This window comes from Sorex araneus, chromosome 2, assembly GCF_027595985.1.
Source record: "Sorex araneus isolate mSorAra2 chromosome 2, mSorAra2.pri, whole genome shotgun sequence".
Taxonomy (NCBI): domain Eukaryota; kingdom Metazoa; phylum Chordata; class Mammalia; order Eulipotyphla; family Soricidae; genus Sorex; species Sorex araneus.
Window position 1 is genome coordinate 235,763,424 of NC_073303.1, and position 16,723 is coordinate 235,780,146.

The window sequence follows — 16,723 nt, forward strand, 5'->3', positions numbered from 1 at the left end:
ATAGCTTCAAGTTTTTTCTAGAAAGCTTTAAGGGATGCCAAGAGCTTTTGGTCATGAGTGGGGGTTTGAATTTTGTTGCTTTATTCCACATGTTTCAGTCTGTAGAAGCATCTTCTGGGCCCTGGGAAGATGGTGCAAAGGGCTGGAACCAATGTTTTTGCGGGAGGATTGGGGGAAGCTCTGATCTGATCCCCAGAACTACATGGTCCCCAAGCTCTGCTGGGCTTAGAGTGCTTCACATACCTTACTGTCACTCCATTCTGTCACTCAGTCCCTAAAGTCGGCCCAGTCACTCCAGTTCCGGGACTCAGCACAGCAAAATACCCCAGAGCAGCTGCCTTTATGCCAAAGAAATTCATTTAGGAGTTGGAGAGATTGTGTTCAGGGCTGACTCCTGGCTCTGCACTCGGGGGTCACTCCTAGCAAGACTTGGGGGACCCTATGCGTTGCCAAGAGATGGAACCAGAGAGCTGGCTGTGTGCAGAGCGAGTACTTGAACCCCATGGTCTACTCCCTCCCATTGTCTACTCTTTCATGAACTCTCGTTGTTCTCATGGTAACCTTCTCTTGGTAAATTCTTTCCACAGCCCACAGCCCTGCGTGCCACCCCCTCCTGGACTCACCAAATTGGGTTTTCTTTTTCCTTTGTTTTCATTGCTTTTTGTTTGGGGACCACACCTGGTGATGCTCAGGGATTCTTTTGGCTCTGCGCTCAGTAATTACTCCTGGCAGGGCTGAGGATCCTATGAGATGCCGGGAATGGAACCTGAGTCAGCTGCATGCATAGCAAATGCCCTCCAGCTGTACTGTCTCACCGGCCCCCACCAAACTAAGTGTCTTAAGTCACTTCTTTAAATAATTTTTCACTTGGGCAGCTTGTGAAGTTCCCGGAAGAGAAGCTCACAGGCCCAGGGCAGCCCGCTGCTGTGGCCTTTTGCAGGGAAAACTGCTCACTCAGGCTTAAGAGACTTGATCTCCCACTCTTAGAAAGGGAAATGCCCCTTTACACATGTAAATCTCGCATCCAGGGGGCTGACTCCAGCCTACTGCGCCCCAGCACCCACCTCCCCCAACTCGCGCGCGCGCACACACACACACACACACACACACACACACACACACACACCTGCAGGAAGTAAGATTTATGCCAGAGAGATTTCGGGGAGCTGGGGGGCAGGTGAGATTGTGCCCCCTACACTCCAAGGTCAGACCCGAAAGGTTAGCTAGAGGGGGCCAGACTGAATCAATAGAACTGTGAGCTCAGCCTCCTTATCCCCACCCCATTCACCCCAACCCTTCACCTCTGCATTTCACTGCCTCATTAGGATAGATTTTTACACCCTTTTATTGGTTTTTGCGTTTTTTTCCAAGAGTGAACTGTGATCTGATGGAAAGCTTTTTTATTATTATTATAATTGAAGCCTTTCTTAACTTTAAAATTTGTAAAATTGTGCATACATTTAATTTTCTAGGGTTCTTTTTTCCTTCTGAAGTTGTAATTCTGTGCCGAATTTTTTTTAATTTTCAAATTAAGTATTTTTTTTTTACATTTAAAGTGTTGCTTTAAAAACAGGGAGCGAGGATGGGGCTGTGGCATCCAATTGAGGGGGTTGTTGAATAGCCACCTGGGTCCCATGTGCACTCAAGAAACAAATTTCTCCCCCCTCCCCCAATTGAGTCCCCACCCCCATACCCCGCTGACAGGCGAATGTGGGGAGAGGGTGGGGAGATGTCTGCTCAGCTGCTGACCCCTCCTTGCAGCATCAGCCCTGGGGAACCCCCTGCGACCTCAGCCCATGCTCAGGGGACCCCACGTGGGTAGATAGCACCCCCAAAACAGACTGGGCTCCCACTGCCCAAATGCTCAGTGAGTGGCTGGCTGCTAGGGTGCTGAGAAAGACTTAGCCTTCCCCTCCCCCACTGACCCTCACTCCTCCTCTGCGGGGTTCCTCCCAGCCCCCCAGCTCCCAGAGTCCTCTCCAAGTCTCAGCCGCCTCTGCAAGCGCCCTGCAAGATGAGAAGCCTCTTGGCCGAGCCCAAGTGGACAGTAGCCCAGGCTGGGCTTCATCAGGAATCCGAGAGGTGAGGGGAGGGAAGGGGGTCCCAACTTCCTGCCACTTTCTCTGCCTGGGGTTGTGGGCTCTGCATGGGGCCCTGAGCGCTTCTGGCAGGGCCCATCTCCCTCTCCGAGGGGTCTAGTCTGCGCAATACTTGGGGGGCACGTCGCTGTGGGCCATCTTTTAGCCCCCAGATATTTCCAAGACCCCCAGAAAAAATGGATGAGAGCTCATTCTTTTCTTCCTTCCTTTCCTCCTTCCTTATTTTTCTTCCTCTTCTACCTCTCTCTTCTGTTGGTGGTGGTGTTTCCTTTTATTTTGGGTTTTTTTTGGGGGGCACGTCTGGTGGTGCTCAGGGCTCTGCTTAGGGATCACTTCTGGCAGGCTGGGGAACCCTACGGTGTACTGGAGATCAAACGCAAGTCAACCTGCATGTAAGGGAAGCACCCTCCCCTCTGTGCTATCTCTCCAGCCCCTCTCTCTTCCTTCCTTACCTTCTCTTCTTTCTTCCTTTTCTTCCTTTTTCTTTCCTTTCCTTTCCTTTTTTTTTTTTTGTGGGGAGGGCCACACTCAGCAGTGCTCAGGGCTGACTTCCTGGCTATGTGCTCAGGAATCATTCCTGGCAGGGCTCAGGGGACCCTATGGGGTGCCAGGGATTAGACCCAGATTGGCTGTGTGCAAGACAAGCACCCTCCCTGCTGTCCTGTTCTGCAGCCGCAGAGTGTCTGACCTTTACCATGTCTTTTCTCTCACTATCTTGGGCTTTGTGTGCATTGTTTTCCTATTTAAGTATTAGGTGAGGTTGTTTATGAGTTTGTTTGTTTTCTTGTTTCTTGACTAGACTTGTATTATTGTGAACTCTGGCATTACTCCTGGCTCTACATTGAGAAATCACTCCTGGCAGTGGGTTTGGTGACCCAAAAACTCTAAAATAGAAATAAGAAACATTATGGCCAAGATAGGTAGTCGCGATTTTAGTCTTCTTGGTTTTATTGAGGCAAATACCACCTAATGAGGATGTTCTGTGTGTGACCAGAATGTATGTCCTACTGCTTTGGGGTTGAATGTTCTGTGTGCAGTAGGAGGCTGAGGTGTCCTTGGTGCTTTCTGCCCGTTGATGTAAGTGGGGTGTGAAGGTCTCCTGTGGATGCTTGGTCAATCCTTGCTTTAGTTCCATTAGCTCCTCTGTATATTAAGAAGATCGTATGTTGAGAGGCCAGAGAGGCCAGTGGGTAAGGCACTTGCTTTGCATGCCCCCAACCTGGGTTCAAACCCCCGCTGGTCCCCTGAGCACCACCAAGAGTGATCCCTTAAAGAAAACACTTAAGGGGCTGGAGCGATAGTACAGCGGGTAGGGTGTTTGCCTTGAACTCGGCTGACCCGGGTTCGATTCCCAGCATCCCATATGGTCCCCTGAGCACCGCCAGGAGTAATTCCTGAGTGACGAGCCAGGAGTAACCCCTGTGCATCGCTGAGTGTGACCCAAAAAGCAAAAAAAAAAAAAAAAATTAAGAAAGATGGTCCCTGACAGGCTTAATTGGTAGTAGGAAAATTCAAAATAATGGTGGTGGGAAGGTGTGATGGTGGTGGGATAAATGATGAAATATTTAATGTAATAAATTATTGTGAATTTATTTATAAAAATAAAATAAAATTTGGAGCCAGAGCTGTAGTATAACAGATAAGGCATTTGCCTTGCCCGATGGTGACCCAGGTTCCATCCTCAGCTTCCCATGTGGTCCCCCAAGCACCACCAGGAGTAATTCCTGAGTATAGAGCCAGGAGTAACCCCTGAGCATCACTGGGTGTGATCCAAAAGGCGAAATAAATATACATACATATATATTTCTAAAATTTTTAAATAAAATTGGGAGGAAAAAAAGGGGGGAGTGATTCCAGGGCTGGAACGATAGTACAGTGAGTAGGGCATTTGCCTTGCACCCGGCTGACCTGGGTTCTATTCACAGCATCCCATATGGTCCCCTCAGCACCACCAGGAGTAATTCCTGAGTACAGAGCCAGGAGTAACCCCTGTGCATCACCAGGTGTGACCCAGAAAGAAAAAAAAAGTGATCCCTGAACTCAGAGCCAAGAGAGAGCCCTGAGCACCACTGGTGTGGCCTGATCAAGAAACAAGAAAGGAATCTCCTCCATCCTTTACACGAACACAGCTTTCATGTTCTCTTGTACTGATGCCTTGACCCTTGTGTTCTGTTCCAGTCCTGCTCCCTAGAATGATAACTCAGCAAATGATGACGTGTCTGTAGGACAGTAGGCCCCAAGTTCCTCTTGTCTGGCGACACCCCAGTATCATCAAGGCTCTTGCTTGGCAGAGACTGCACCCTCCTCCTCCTCGGACCCTCACCCTCCTCGATTGCATCCTTCCCCACTGTGCCTGGTGAGTATCCTGATGGCCCCAAAGCGTGCAGAGGCCACCCCCAGCGGGGATCCCAAGAAGCCGCGCCGCGTCATCACCCTGGAAACCAAAGTGAAGTGGATCAAGGAGCACGAAGGCGGAGCGACCGTGTCAGCCATCGCGCGCCGGTCAAGCACCTGCCGTTCCACTGTGGCCACGGTGCTAAAGAACAAGGAGAAGCTGCTGGCAGCCGTCCGGGGCTCTGTATCCCTGCAAGCAACACGGCTGACGAAGGTCCGGGAAGGGCCCATCTTGGAGATGGAGACGCGGCTCCTGGCCTGGATCGAGGCCCATACACAGAGGCATGTCCCGCTTAGCACCCTGGTGATCACAGCCAAGGCCAAAGCCCTTTTCGCTGCCCTGAAGGCAGAGGCCGGCCCCGGCTTTGACGTCCAGTTCACCGCAAGCTCCAGGTGGTTCCGCAGCTTCAAGAACCGCTACTCCCTGACCCGGGTCCAAATGCCCAACGAAGCACCAGGGGCCGAGGAGAGCTTCGTTCAGGGACATCAGGATGCAGTGGCCGAGGGATCACCTCTCCAGGCATCAGCAGAGCGACAGGAAGTTGGAGCCCGAGAAGGGGAGCAAGACCAAAAGCCCCCAAGAAAATTCACAGTGCAGGGTTTGGCCGAAGCCTTCGCCGACCTCAACGGTGCCCTTGGAAAGCTCGAAGCCATGGACCCCAACCCAGAGAGGTTTGCGTTCGTCCAAAGGAAAGTGCAAGACGCACTCTTCACTTATAAGCTGATCCACGCTGAAGAGAAGAAAAGAATGAAGCAGGTCAGTGGGAACCTCTTTTGGGAAAGAGCAACATCTACGGGCTGGCACCATCGCCCAGCAGAGCGGGTATCTTCCTGGCACGTAGCTGGCCTGGGTTCCATCCCCAGTATCTCCTGAGCTCATGCCAGAAGTCAGCCCTGAGCGCCGCCGAATGTGACCCAAAAACCAAACAACAAAAAACAAAGGACATTCTCCAGAAGGGCCTTGAGAGCAATTTCAGAGAGTATTCCAGAAATAGATGTTGCTAGTGTGGCAGAAGAAATTTCCCTGCAAGTTTATCACCCACCAGAAAACCATTATTGATATTGATATTGATCCTGATGCAGCCCCAGACTTGAGGGGGTTTTAGCAGAAATGCTGAAGTTTTCATAAAGCAAACAATTCTGAAGTATTAAAACCTATCCCAAAAAGGAAATGTTTTACTAGAGTTGTTCCATGTGATTGTTTTGAGCTAAGTGTTGCTACAAGTTTAAGCAATAAAGAATTGTAACCGTTAAGTTACAGTTGTTTATTCTTGAAGAACATCTTTTTTTATTATTATTATTTGGTGTAGCCCAAGTGTACAGTGTTTATAAAATTTACTGCCTTTGTATTCTTTTTTTATTTTCATTTGGAGCCCACATTGAGCAGTGTGGGGGGGACGGGGGGGGAAAGAGTACTGGGGGTTGAACCCATGGTTCCCACATGCTCTGTGCCATGTCCACAGTGCCATGGGGACCATGGTGTTCTGGGCCCACTCCTGGCTCTGTGCTCAGGGGCCACTCCTAGAAGTACTGGGGGACCCTATGGGTGCCAGGGATCAAACTCATGTCAGCTGCATACCAGGCAAACACTCTCCCCGCTGTCCTGTCACTCCGGCCCCTCCGTGGTTTAATCTTATAAGCGTGCGTTTATTCAGATTTCCTTGAGTTGAGTAGCAATCTTTCGCATTGCCTGACCTGAATTTGATTCCTGGCACCACACAGTTCCATGAGCATGATTAGTGCAGCCCTGAAGGTCTTCAACACCTTTGGGGTGGCACAGAGATTCCCCAACACAACGGGAACGCACTCACCAAGCACCCTGCTTCTGAATTCTAGTTTCCACAATCTTTTAGGATTTCCCCCCCTTTCATTTTTTTTGGCTTTTTGGGTCACACCTGGCAATGCACAGGGGTTCCTCCTGGCTCATGCTCTCAGGAATTACCCCTGGTGGTGCTCAGGGGACCATATGGGATGCTGGGAATCAAACCTGGGTCGGCCAAGTGCAAGGCAAATGCCCTGCCCACTGTGCTATTGCTCCAGCTCCCCCTTTCATTTTTGATCATTGTTTTGCAATGTACTATAAACTGTTCGAAGCCCTGGGGAATCTCACTCATATGGCATGTAAACAAATTTAGGGAATAGAGAGGATCCATGGACAGTGAACCCCACCATTGCCACAGGCTGAGAATACCAGGTTGGTGGGGAGGGGGAGGGAGGACTATAAGGTGGACCAGAAGTAACACAAGAACATGGACACTTCTGGCCAGTGGGTCAAGTGCCAGGTGTCAAGGATGCAGAGGGGTCCAGGAAGATAAAGAGGCGTCAGCCACTCTGGAACCCTCCGTCCCTTTTCTTCCCTCCCTCCCCTGTTGACGCCAGGAGCTCCTCTGAGATCTGAGATCGGGGTAGCAGGCACCAATTTGGCTAATGATGAGTTCTGTGCATTGGCCCCTCTTGGCTGCACCGAGCAGATAATTAGCCTGTGCCCTGCAGTCACTCCAGCTCTGTCAGTGACAGTCGGGTTTTCTCTCTGTGTCTAGCTGGGCACCAGAGGGTCTGCTGGAAAACGAGGTCCATGCCGGAGTTTGTGTTTCTGTGCATTCTGAGCACAGTGCTTCAGCCCCAGCCCACCTCCGGTGGGGGGTGCCCCCTGATATCATGCATCAGCAGGTGCCACCCAGCCCTCAGCAGTGAGTGACCGGGAGATGCTGACATGGGGAGGGAAGGCTGGGGATTCCTCAGTCCTAGAGAACTGGGGGGTTCAACCAGTGGCCAACTTGCAAGTCAGAGCCTGTCATGGCTTTTTCTCTTGCCTCTGCTGGGAACTTGGGGACATAGATTTTGGGGCTCTGTTTTTGTACCCTACCTCTTCGAGCTGCTAGTTCACACCACCCCAGAGCAGGAAATGGATCTTGCCAGGTTTTTTTTCTACACACTCCCCAAAGGGTCATTGGTGACCGTGAACTTGGCAGAGAGAGCTGCCGTACACCCACAAAATTAAGTAGTATTCTGGTGGAAGCCTCTGAGTGTGGTGCTCTGAAGGTCTTTGATTTTTTGGGGGGGCGAGGGGCTCTCTAAGAAGGTCCCAAGGGTAATTCTAAACCAAAGGAGCTGGTGATTTAATGCAAGGGCCCGAAAGTGTGAGGCTGGCTACTTTTTCCTTTAAGCTCTGTGAGTATGAATGTATGTGAATAGAAAGTGACAATGTATGGACGGTGGAAAGTTGGGGGGAAAGGATTCCTTTGCTCCTAGTTTACTTGGCAATACTCAGGATTTCCTTCTGGCTCTATGCTCAGGGATCATTCTTGGTAGGGTTTGGGGGACTCTATGGGATGCCAGAGATTGAACCCAGAGCCAAATATATGCAAAGCAAGCACCCTCCCCACTGGGCAATCACTGTAGCCCCAGAAAGAAAAATTTTGAAAACTCAAGAACTGCACACTAGAATTAATGATTTCGCGTCAGAGCAATAGTACAGCACATAGGGTGTTTGTCTTACATGCAGTGGAGCCGGGCTCGATCCCCAGCGTCCTGTAGGGTCCCTCAAGCACCACATGGAGTAATTCCTGAGTGTAGAGGCAGGAATAACCCCTAAGCATCGCTGGGTGTGACCCAAAAAGCAAAAAAATAAATGGTTTGAATGAAAAATATACAGAGATGGGTCCTGTAAGCTGTTTCCTTTATATTGTTTTACTGCTTTCCCCCCCACTTAAAGGTGCCTGTGTTCTGTGGACCCCCACAATCTGACTGGGGTGGTCAAGTTCCTCTTTCTGAGGCTCTCAGATGACCCCCAAGTCCAGCCCATCCTCTTCGGTGTCTTCCTGTCCATGTACCTGGTCACCGTCACGGGGAACCTGCTTATCATCCTGGCCGTCAGCTCCGACCCCCGCCTGCACACCCCCATGTATTCCTTCCTCTCCGTCCTGTCCGTGGCTGACTCTGGGTTCATCTCCAGCACGGTCCCCAAGATGATTTGGGACATCCACACCCAGAGCAGAGACATGTCCTACGCCGGCTGCCTGGTTCAGCTGTCTTCCTTTAATCTCTTTGGCTGTTTGGACAGCGTCATTCTCGCTGTGATGGCCTATGACCGCTTCGTGGCCATCTGCCACCCCCTGCACTACCCCGTCATCATGAACCCCCAGCTGTGTAACCTGCTGGCTCTGGCATCTTTCCTCATCAGCGTGCTGGAGTCACAGCTGAACCACCTGTTAATGTCACAGCTGACGTTTTGTGCCGTGGCTGAAATCCCTCATTTCTTCTGTGACCTTCCCCAGCTCATCAAGATCGCCTGTAACAAATCCTCCACCAAAGACATCATGATGTTCCTGATTGCGGCCGTGTTTGGGGCGCTGCCGGCCTCTGGGATTTTGTTCTCGTACTCCAAGATCATTTCTTCCATCCTCAGAGTCCCCTCCTCTGGGGGCAGGCACAAGGCCTTCTCCACCTGCGGCTCGCACCTGGCCGTGGTTTTCTTGTTCTATGGCACTGGTCTTGGGGTTTACCTTAGTTTGGCTTTTTCCCCTTCTCCCCGGAAGAATGTAGTGGCCTCCGTGATATACACTGTGATCACCCCCATGCTGAACCCCTTTATCTACACCCTGAGAAATAGGGACATCAAGAGGGCCTTCCAGAGACTCTTGAGTAGAACAGCTGAACCCTAGGAACTGGATCATGTTTCTCTCTAGAGAAATCACGGCTGAATGGAGCATCTAGAATTGGCCAGCATGTACTTTTTTGGTCACTGAATTTTTTTGGGGGGGAGGGCGGCCTTCTTGGGCCACACCTGTTGATGCTTCGGCTTTATTCCAGGCTCTGTGCTCAGGAATCACTCCTGGCAGGGCCCAAGGGATCTTAGAATGTACGCAATAGTTGTCCCCATGATGAACCCCCTCATCTACAGCCTGAGAAATAAGGACATCCAGAAGGCCTTCCAGAACCTTCTCCCTAGGGCAGCCCAGTCTCAATATCTCTGTATCTGTGCTGTTTTTATGATCATATTAGAAATTATTGCAAACCCAAGGCCACCACGCTTCGCTTCTTGTAAAAAATGTTGTTCTTCCTCTGTTGAAGTGTTGCCCATTTTTACATAGTCTTTCATAAGGGTAGGGAACTGAACGATAGCCATGTTTCAAACATGCCACAAAATTCAGCTTTCCCACATCTAAGTCACTGTGGGCATGGGGTGGGCGACCATGTTCATGATGGCGTCTGTTTTGCACAAGGTGCTGACTTTGAACCTGATGAAAGCTCAGGGAGAGGCTGCAGGTTCTTACTGGGATCGATTCCAAGGCTGTCCTGGCCTTCCGGGTTCTTAGGGGGTAGGATAAACCGAGTCAGATTATCTAACATCGCTCTCCAGCCCTCTTTCAGCATGTCTCGAGGAAGAAGAGAGAGTGACTTGAGAAGCAATTGCCACAGCTATTCTAGATCTGCTGTGCCCACGTTTAACTCAGCAACCTATGTCCTCCTGTAATGAGCAGAGACATGTAATTCCGACAGGAGTGGTCAGCTGACTTGATCTCTCTGTGGAATCACAATCTCTCTGTGGACAGCAGCTTCTTCACCCCAGACGGCCCTGCGGAGTCAGTAGCTTCAGGCCTCACCACTGTCCCAAAGGAGGTTGCAGGCGCTGACAGTTAGCCTCAAACTTCTTCACATACATCGTTTCAGTTCTGCTTTTCTTTTTTTTTTTATTTTATTTTTATTTTATTTTTTTTATTAGTTTATTTTTAATTAGAGAGTCATCGTGAGGGTACAGTTACAGATCCATACATCTTTGTGCTCATGCTTCCCCCATACAAAGTTCAATAACCCATCCCTTCACCAGTGCCCATTCTCCACCACCCGTAAACCCAACATCCCTCCCCCCCTCCCAGACCCATCTCCCCCCACCCGACCCTGCCACTATGGCAGGGTATTCCCTTTTGTTCTCTCTCTCTGATTAGGTGTTGTGGTTTGCAATAGAGGTGTTGAGTGGCCATTGTGTTCAGTCTCTAGTCTGTATTCCGCCCGCCTCACCCTTCCCCCACATGACCTCCAACCACATTTTACTTGGTGGTCCCTTCCCTGAGTTACCCAGAATGAGAGACCAGCCTCCAAGCCATGGAAACAATCTCCTGGTACTTATTTCTACTATTCTTGGGCGTTAGTCTTATAGTCTATTATTCTATATTCCACAGATGAGTGCAATCTTTCTATGTCTGTCTCTCTCTTTCTGACTCATTTCATGCTCAGTTCTGCTTTTCGAAGTGACAAACAGCAGCTTTTAAGAAAAAGGAGCAGGGCTGGAGCTATAGTCCAGTGGGTAGGGCATTTGCCTTGCTCGAGGCCGGCTCGGGTTTGATCCCCAGCATCCCATATGATCCCCCGAGCACCGCCAGGAGTAATCCCTGAGCACTTCCGAGTGTGACCCAAAAAGCAGGAGAAAAAAATAAAAAGGAGCTTCCGAGAAACTGTGAAAAAGTACAAAACCAAACTTTGCTACCACACTCCTCGGAGAGTCTTCAGTTCAGGGTCAGGGAGTAGAGGAAGCTGATCCAGGACGTGAAGCAGCTTTATGTTTCAGAGATCTGCTCTGTTAGCTGATGGCAGATGTCTCCAAAGATGGCTTTTTCTATCTGTGGTAAATGGGTCACACCAAGGCCTCACCTATGCAGTGAGTGAGCTAAGCCATATGCTAGCCCCCAAACAGGGACAAAGCCAGTAGAAAGAATGTATTTTAAACAGGCAAAAACACCTACTTAAACATCTGTAGAGGAGCTGGAGCAACAGCTTTACGGGTAGGGTGTTTGCCTTGCACACAGCCAACCTGGGTTCGATTCCCAGAATCCCATATGGTCCTTCGAGCACTGCCAGGAGTAGTTCATGAGTGCATGAGCCAGGATAACCCCTGTGCATTGCCGGGTGTGACCCTAAAGGAAAAAAAAAGCCTAATCTGTAGACTTAAAGAATATTGTAGTGATCATTGAAGGGATCAGGCAGAAATAATGGTGTATTTTCACTGGTGGAGACAGCAAGGGAACTTTGATTCTAGATAGAGCAAATTTTGTGCCCTAGAGAGGTGTTCGTGCAAACCTCTAAAGTGATAGAATATTGCAACCTAATGATAAAACAATAAAAATTTTATTTTATAATTTTTAGTCATTGCTATCAATGTCATTATGTCTGTGGGCAGAGGAAGCAAGTTCTTGCACAATAGAAAAATATATCTCTAAAATAATGCATGGGACTAGAGCGAGAGTACAGCGGGGAGGGCACTTGCCTTGCATACAGCTGACAGAGTCCCACAGAGACCCCCAAGCACCGCCAGGAATGATTCCTGAGCTCAGAGCCAGGAGTAACCCCTGAGCACTGCCGCATGTGGCCCCAAAACTAAACTTAACTAATGCATAGTGAGTATGCATGCTTGTGCCAGCACTGACTATGGAAATATTAAGAGGTGTCCATCAGAAGCTGAAAGGCTTGGCTGCTGTGAGCCAGAGAGCCATGGAGAAATCTCAAATCCCCGAGGATGCAATCCTGGGAGGGCGTTTGATCGTTCAATTTAACAAACGCATCGTGGCAGTTGCCAAGAATGATTAGGCGTGCAGAAGGCGGCCCTGAACGGCTTATTAGCCGCCACTGCTGCACGCGAGTCGAGAGGCCCGAGTGGGCCCGTCGGGGCTGGCGGGCTCCCGCTCCCGTGATGCGCATCCTGTGTGTCCGGAGAGACCACCCACGCCTGCACAGCCAAGCTGCTGGCGCCCCCCTGCTCGGCCCCTTTCCTTGGCCCAGGCTTCTCCCTGGCTCTCCTCCAGCCGTGAAGGGAGTAACCGGGCTCCTTGGCTGCTCTCCTGGAACCCCCGGGATCTGCGCTTTCCCCTTCATTAAACTCCACCCAGCAAGTGCCCGCGAGAGCCCAGGGAACGTTTCTTACTTTGGTCTTTGGTAGACCCAAGTCGGTTTGCCTTGGGGACGGCGATGCTTATTTAAAGTTTCCCAGACCTTGGACACTGAATTTGTGGCGCACCTCATTACAGACTTGACTCAATTGTCAGCCTAATCTCGAATCTACTTCTGTAGAGTCGGAGAATAGTAGAAGTGGAACTTTCTGGCCGCCGTTTCTGGGGAGATGACTGAGGAGAGGCACATTCTCTTCCAATTATTATTATTATTATTCTTTCTTTACCTAAAATCACTGGCAGTCAAGAAGCTTTTTTTTTTTTTTTTTTTTTTTTTTTTTTGCTTTTTGGGTCACACCCAGCGATGCTCAGGGGTTACTCCTGGCTTTGCACTCAGGAGTTACTCCTGGCGGTGCTTGGGGGACCATATGGGATGCCGGGGATCGAACCCGGGTCGGCCGAGTGCAAGGCAAACGCCCTACCCGCTGTGCTATCGCTCCGGCCCAAGAAGCTTTTGTTTTTAAAAATACTTTTTAAGTCACGGAGCCTTGGTTGGATCGTGTGGGTGGGTCCTAGTACAAGTTTCTATGTTGGAGCCCTGGAGTGTTTATTTTATTAAAAATTTTCTTTTGGTTTTTGGGCAAATAAAAAATAATCCCTTTGGGTCTGGCCCTAAGCGTAAATGAAAGCAATGATCTAAATCTGAGCCTCAGGGCTGGAGAGAGAGCACAGAGATAGCACAGCAGGTGGTACAGTTTGCTTTGCATGAGGCTGACCCAGGTTCGATCCCCGGCATCCCCTAGGGTCCCCTGAGCACTGCCAGGAGTAACCCCTGAGCATTGCTGGTTGTGGCCCCAGAACCAAAATAAATAAATAAACGTGAGCCCCGGCTGCCCCTGAAAAGCCCCCACAGTGCTTGTCATCCTTCAGGCGGGTCTGACAGCTTCCAATAAACGTTTCCTCCAACTTGGTCATTCTTCTGGCTTCTTCCTTGTCAGTCCAGCAGGAAGGAGCCTTTCACTGGCAGAGAGATCCTTGAGGATCTGCTTTCTCGCTGGAGCACTTTCCCTGGTGCTGACTCCACAGCAGGGCTGGGCAGTGCAGGAAGAAAGTAAGAAGCTCAGCGTCCCCTTTCGTGCAGTTATTCCCAGGTGTTTGGCTTGGGAGAGCCCTGTGCTGCTTGCAAACTGCACCTGGCACTCTGCTATCTCTGGGGCCCTCTGGAACCACTGCTTTGTTCTGTTTGTTGTTCTTGAATCACATTCAGTGATGTTCCTGAGTTACTCCTAGCTCTGTGCTCAGAGATCATTCCCGTTGGTGCTCGGGGGATTCTGTGGGACGTCGGGGACCAAATCCAGGTTCGCTATGTGCAAGGCAAACACCCTCCCCACTGTACAGCCCACAACTCTCAGAATTTGCTTTGTAACCAGGTCTGTTGATGGAGGTTGTGTGCAGTCATTAATAGAATGATTGTTTCCTAGACTGTTCACATGGGGTTCATGGGATGATTTGAAAAAATCTCCAGCCCTGGAGCAGGTCCTGGCCCAGCCCATCACTCTTTTTGTTGTTGTTGTTTTGTTTTGTTTGTGTTTTGTTGGGGGCCACACCTGGCGGTTCTCAGGACTTATTCCTGGCTCTGTGATCCCGGTACTCAGGGATCACTCCTGGTGGGGCTCAGGATGAAGGGGATCAGACCTAGGTCTGCCTTGTGCAAGGCAAATGCCCTGCCTGTAATGCTTTTGCTCCAGTCCCATGAGCACACACTCTTATTTGAGGGACATCACATGTGTTCTAAAGTTAAACTGTGGTGATGTTTGCACAACTATGAATGTACCAAAAATGTTTCCTTTCAGCAGGTGAATTTTCATGGTGTAAATTTTTTAAAAAATAATAAAATAACTAAATAAATTACATCTCAGTACATCTGTTAATGCTTTACACGTGCATGCGCGTGTGTGTGTGTGTTTGTGTGTCACTCTAAAATGACTCCAGTTGAGCTGAAAACTTGAAACTTTGTTTCAGGAGATTCTACATAAACATGATTTCTGAGTGCAGAGCCAATAATAAAATCCTGAGTACCATTTTGAAGCTGTGGCCCCAAAACAAAAAAAAAAATCCTGACTCTACATAAACAGTATTATGATGACGCTTTCTGAATTTCCCCCTTTCCTCCAGGTGCCAGAAATCGAACCCAGGGTCTCTTGTATGAGTAGCACATACTCTGCTCTGAGCTGTCACTGTCACTGTCATCCCATTGCTCATAGATTTGCTCAAGCGGGCACCAGTAACATCTCCATTCTGAGACTTGTTTGTTGCTGTTTTTGGCATATCGAATACGCCACCAGTAGCTTGCCAGGCTCTGCCGTGTGGGCGGGATACTCTCGGTAGCTTGACGGGCTCTCCAAGAGGAACGGAGGAATCAAACCCGAGTCAGCCATGTGCAAGGCAAACGCCCTACGACTGTGCTATTGCTCCAGCTGTATCCCAGTTATACGTCAGATTTCAATTAAAGGAGGGACAGAATCCATAGTACAGCAGGTAAGGCATTTGCCTTACACACAGTCAACTGAGGTTCAATTCCTGGAATCCCATATGGTTCCCCAAGCACTGCCAGGAGTAATTCCTGAGTATAAAACCAGGAGTAACCCCTGAGAATCGCTGGATGCGACCCAAAAAGCGTAGGAGGAGGAGGAGGAGGAGGAGGAGGGGGAGGAGGAGGAGGAGGAGGGGGAGGGGGGAGGGGGAGGGGAGGGAAGGGGGAGGGAGAAGGAGAAGGGAAGGAGAAGAAGAAGTTGTTAAAGGAATCGCAGGACTGGAGTCATAATACAGTGGAAGGCGCTTGCCTTGCACGTGGCTGAGTCAGGTTTGATCCCAGCCACTCCATAGGGAACCCTGAGAACCACCAGAAATAATTCCTGAGCACAGAGCTAGGAGTAACCCCTGAGCATTGCAGGTGTGGCCCAAACAAAAAAAACTTAAAATAATTAAACTCAAAGGAGGTGCCCCAGCAATGCAATAGTACAACGGGGAGGGCATTTGCCTGGCATGCGGCTGCCCTGGGTTTAATCCCAATATCCCATAAGGTCCCTTGATCACTGCCAGGAATAATTCCTGAGTGCAGAGCAAGGAGTAACCCCTGAGCACCTCTGGGTGTGACCCATAAAAAAGTCAAAACATACAAATTAAAACATTTTTGAAATAGGAGCTGGAGCGAAAGCACATCAGGGAGGGTGTTTGCCTTGCACTCGACTGGACTGACCCGGGTTCAATTCCCAGCATCCCATATGGTTCCCTGAGCACCACCAGGAGTAATTCCTGAGTGCAGAGCCAGGAGTAACTACCCCGGTGCATCGCCAGGTGTGACTCAAAAAGCAAATATATATATATATATATATATTATATATATATATGTATATGTATATATATTTTTTTAATAAAAACAAAGGAATCAGGTGGGGACATGGTTCCACAATGAGCATTTATTAGCCTTGCACAAGTGAAGTTTGAGTTTACACTGCAAAATAATCACAGGAATGAAAATTGAGACCATAGACATTTTCTACTGAATTTCAGCCTTGTCCTCCTGCTTTTCACTCAGCCAAAGCCCTATCCTGACCACGTTCTAAATTCCATCCATGTGACTGCTTTGTACCACACACTCTCTGTCATCTGTTTTAATTTGGATCCCCCCAGAAGCAGGTGGTGATCCAAGAATGGATCTTCATCTACTCCAGAGAGTTTCAAGGTGTTAATTTGGCTGTGTGTGTGTGTGTGTGTGTGTGTGTGTGTGTGTGTGTGTGTGTAAGGGAAGTTGATCACAAGGGGCACTGGAATCCAGCCATGGGTGAGGGAGAGAAGTGCTACCGGGGAGAAAGCACCTCTCATCTGGCTGGGTGGGGCCAAAGAGACACACGGCCAATCGTGGTTCAATCCCCGTCACCACATGGGGTCCCCCAGCACTGCCAGAGTGATCCCATGAGCACCACCAAACGTCACCCCAAAACCAAAAGAAAAATCCAAGAAAATACATTGGGCCCGAAGCAATAGTCCATAGGGGAGGACATTTGCCTTGCACACCACAGACCTGGGTTCAATCCCCAGCACCCCATAGGGTCCCTCAAGCCCCATCAGGAACCATCACTGTCATTTTGTACAAGGCTGATTCCTGCTTTGAATCTTGAGCTGCGTGGTAGATTATGTCACACTGCACAAGAATAATTTTGCTGGTAATAAAATTATACAATTGTCATTTAATATTAGAAGTGTTGTGAGTATTAAAGACTTGGTGAGTTTTGTGACCTGCATACAGAACTTAATTCTCACTATTATGTAATAACCCATGACAGA

At 49.4% G+C, this 16,723-nt stretch overlaps 1 protein-coding gene across 1 annotated transcript; it reads left to right on the top strand.

Moving 5' to 3' along the window:
- Positions 1–4,467: 4,467 nt before the first annotated feature.
- Positions 4,468–9,157, top strand: LOC101540337 (olfactory receptor 18-like). Its single transcript, XM_055124653.1, has 3 exons — positions 4,468–5,250; positions 6,674–6,687; positions 8,209–9,157. Exons 1-3 carry the CDS (start codon positions 4,468–4,470, stop codon positions 9,155–9,157), a joined length of 1,746 nt encoding a protein of 581 aa, XP_054980628.1.
- Positions 9,158–16,723: the final 7,566 nt, after the last annotated feature.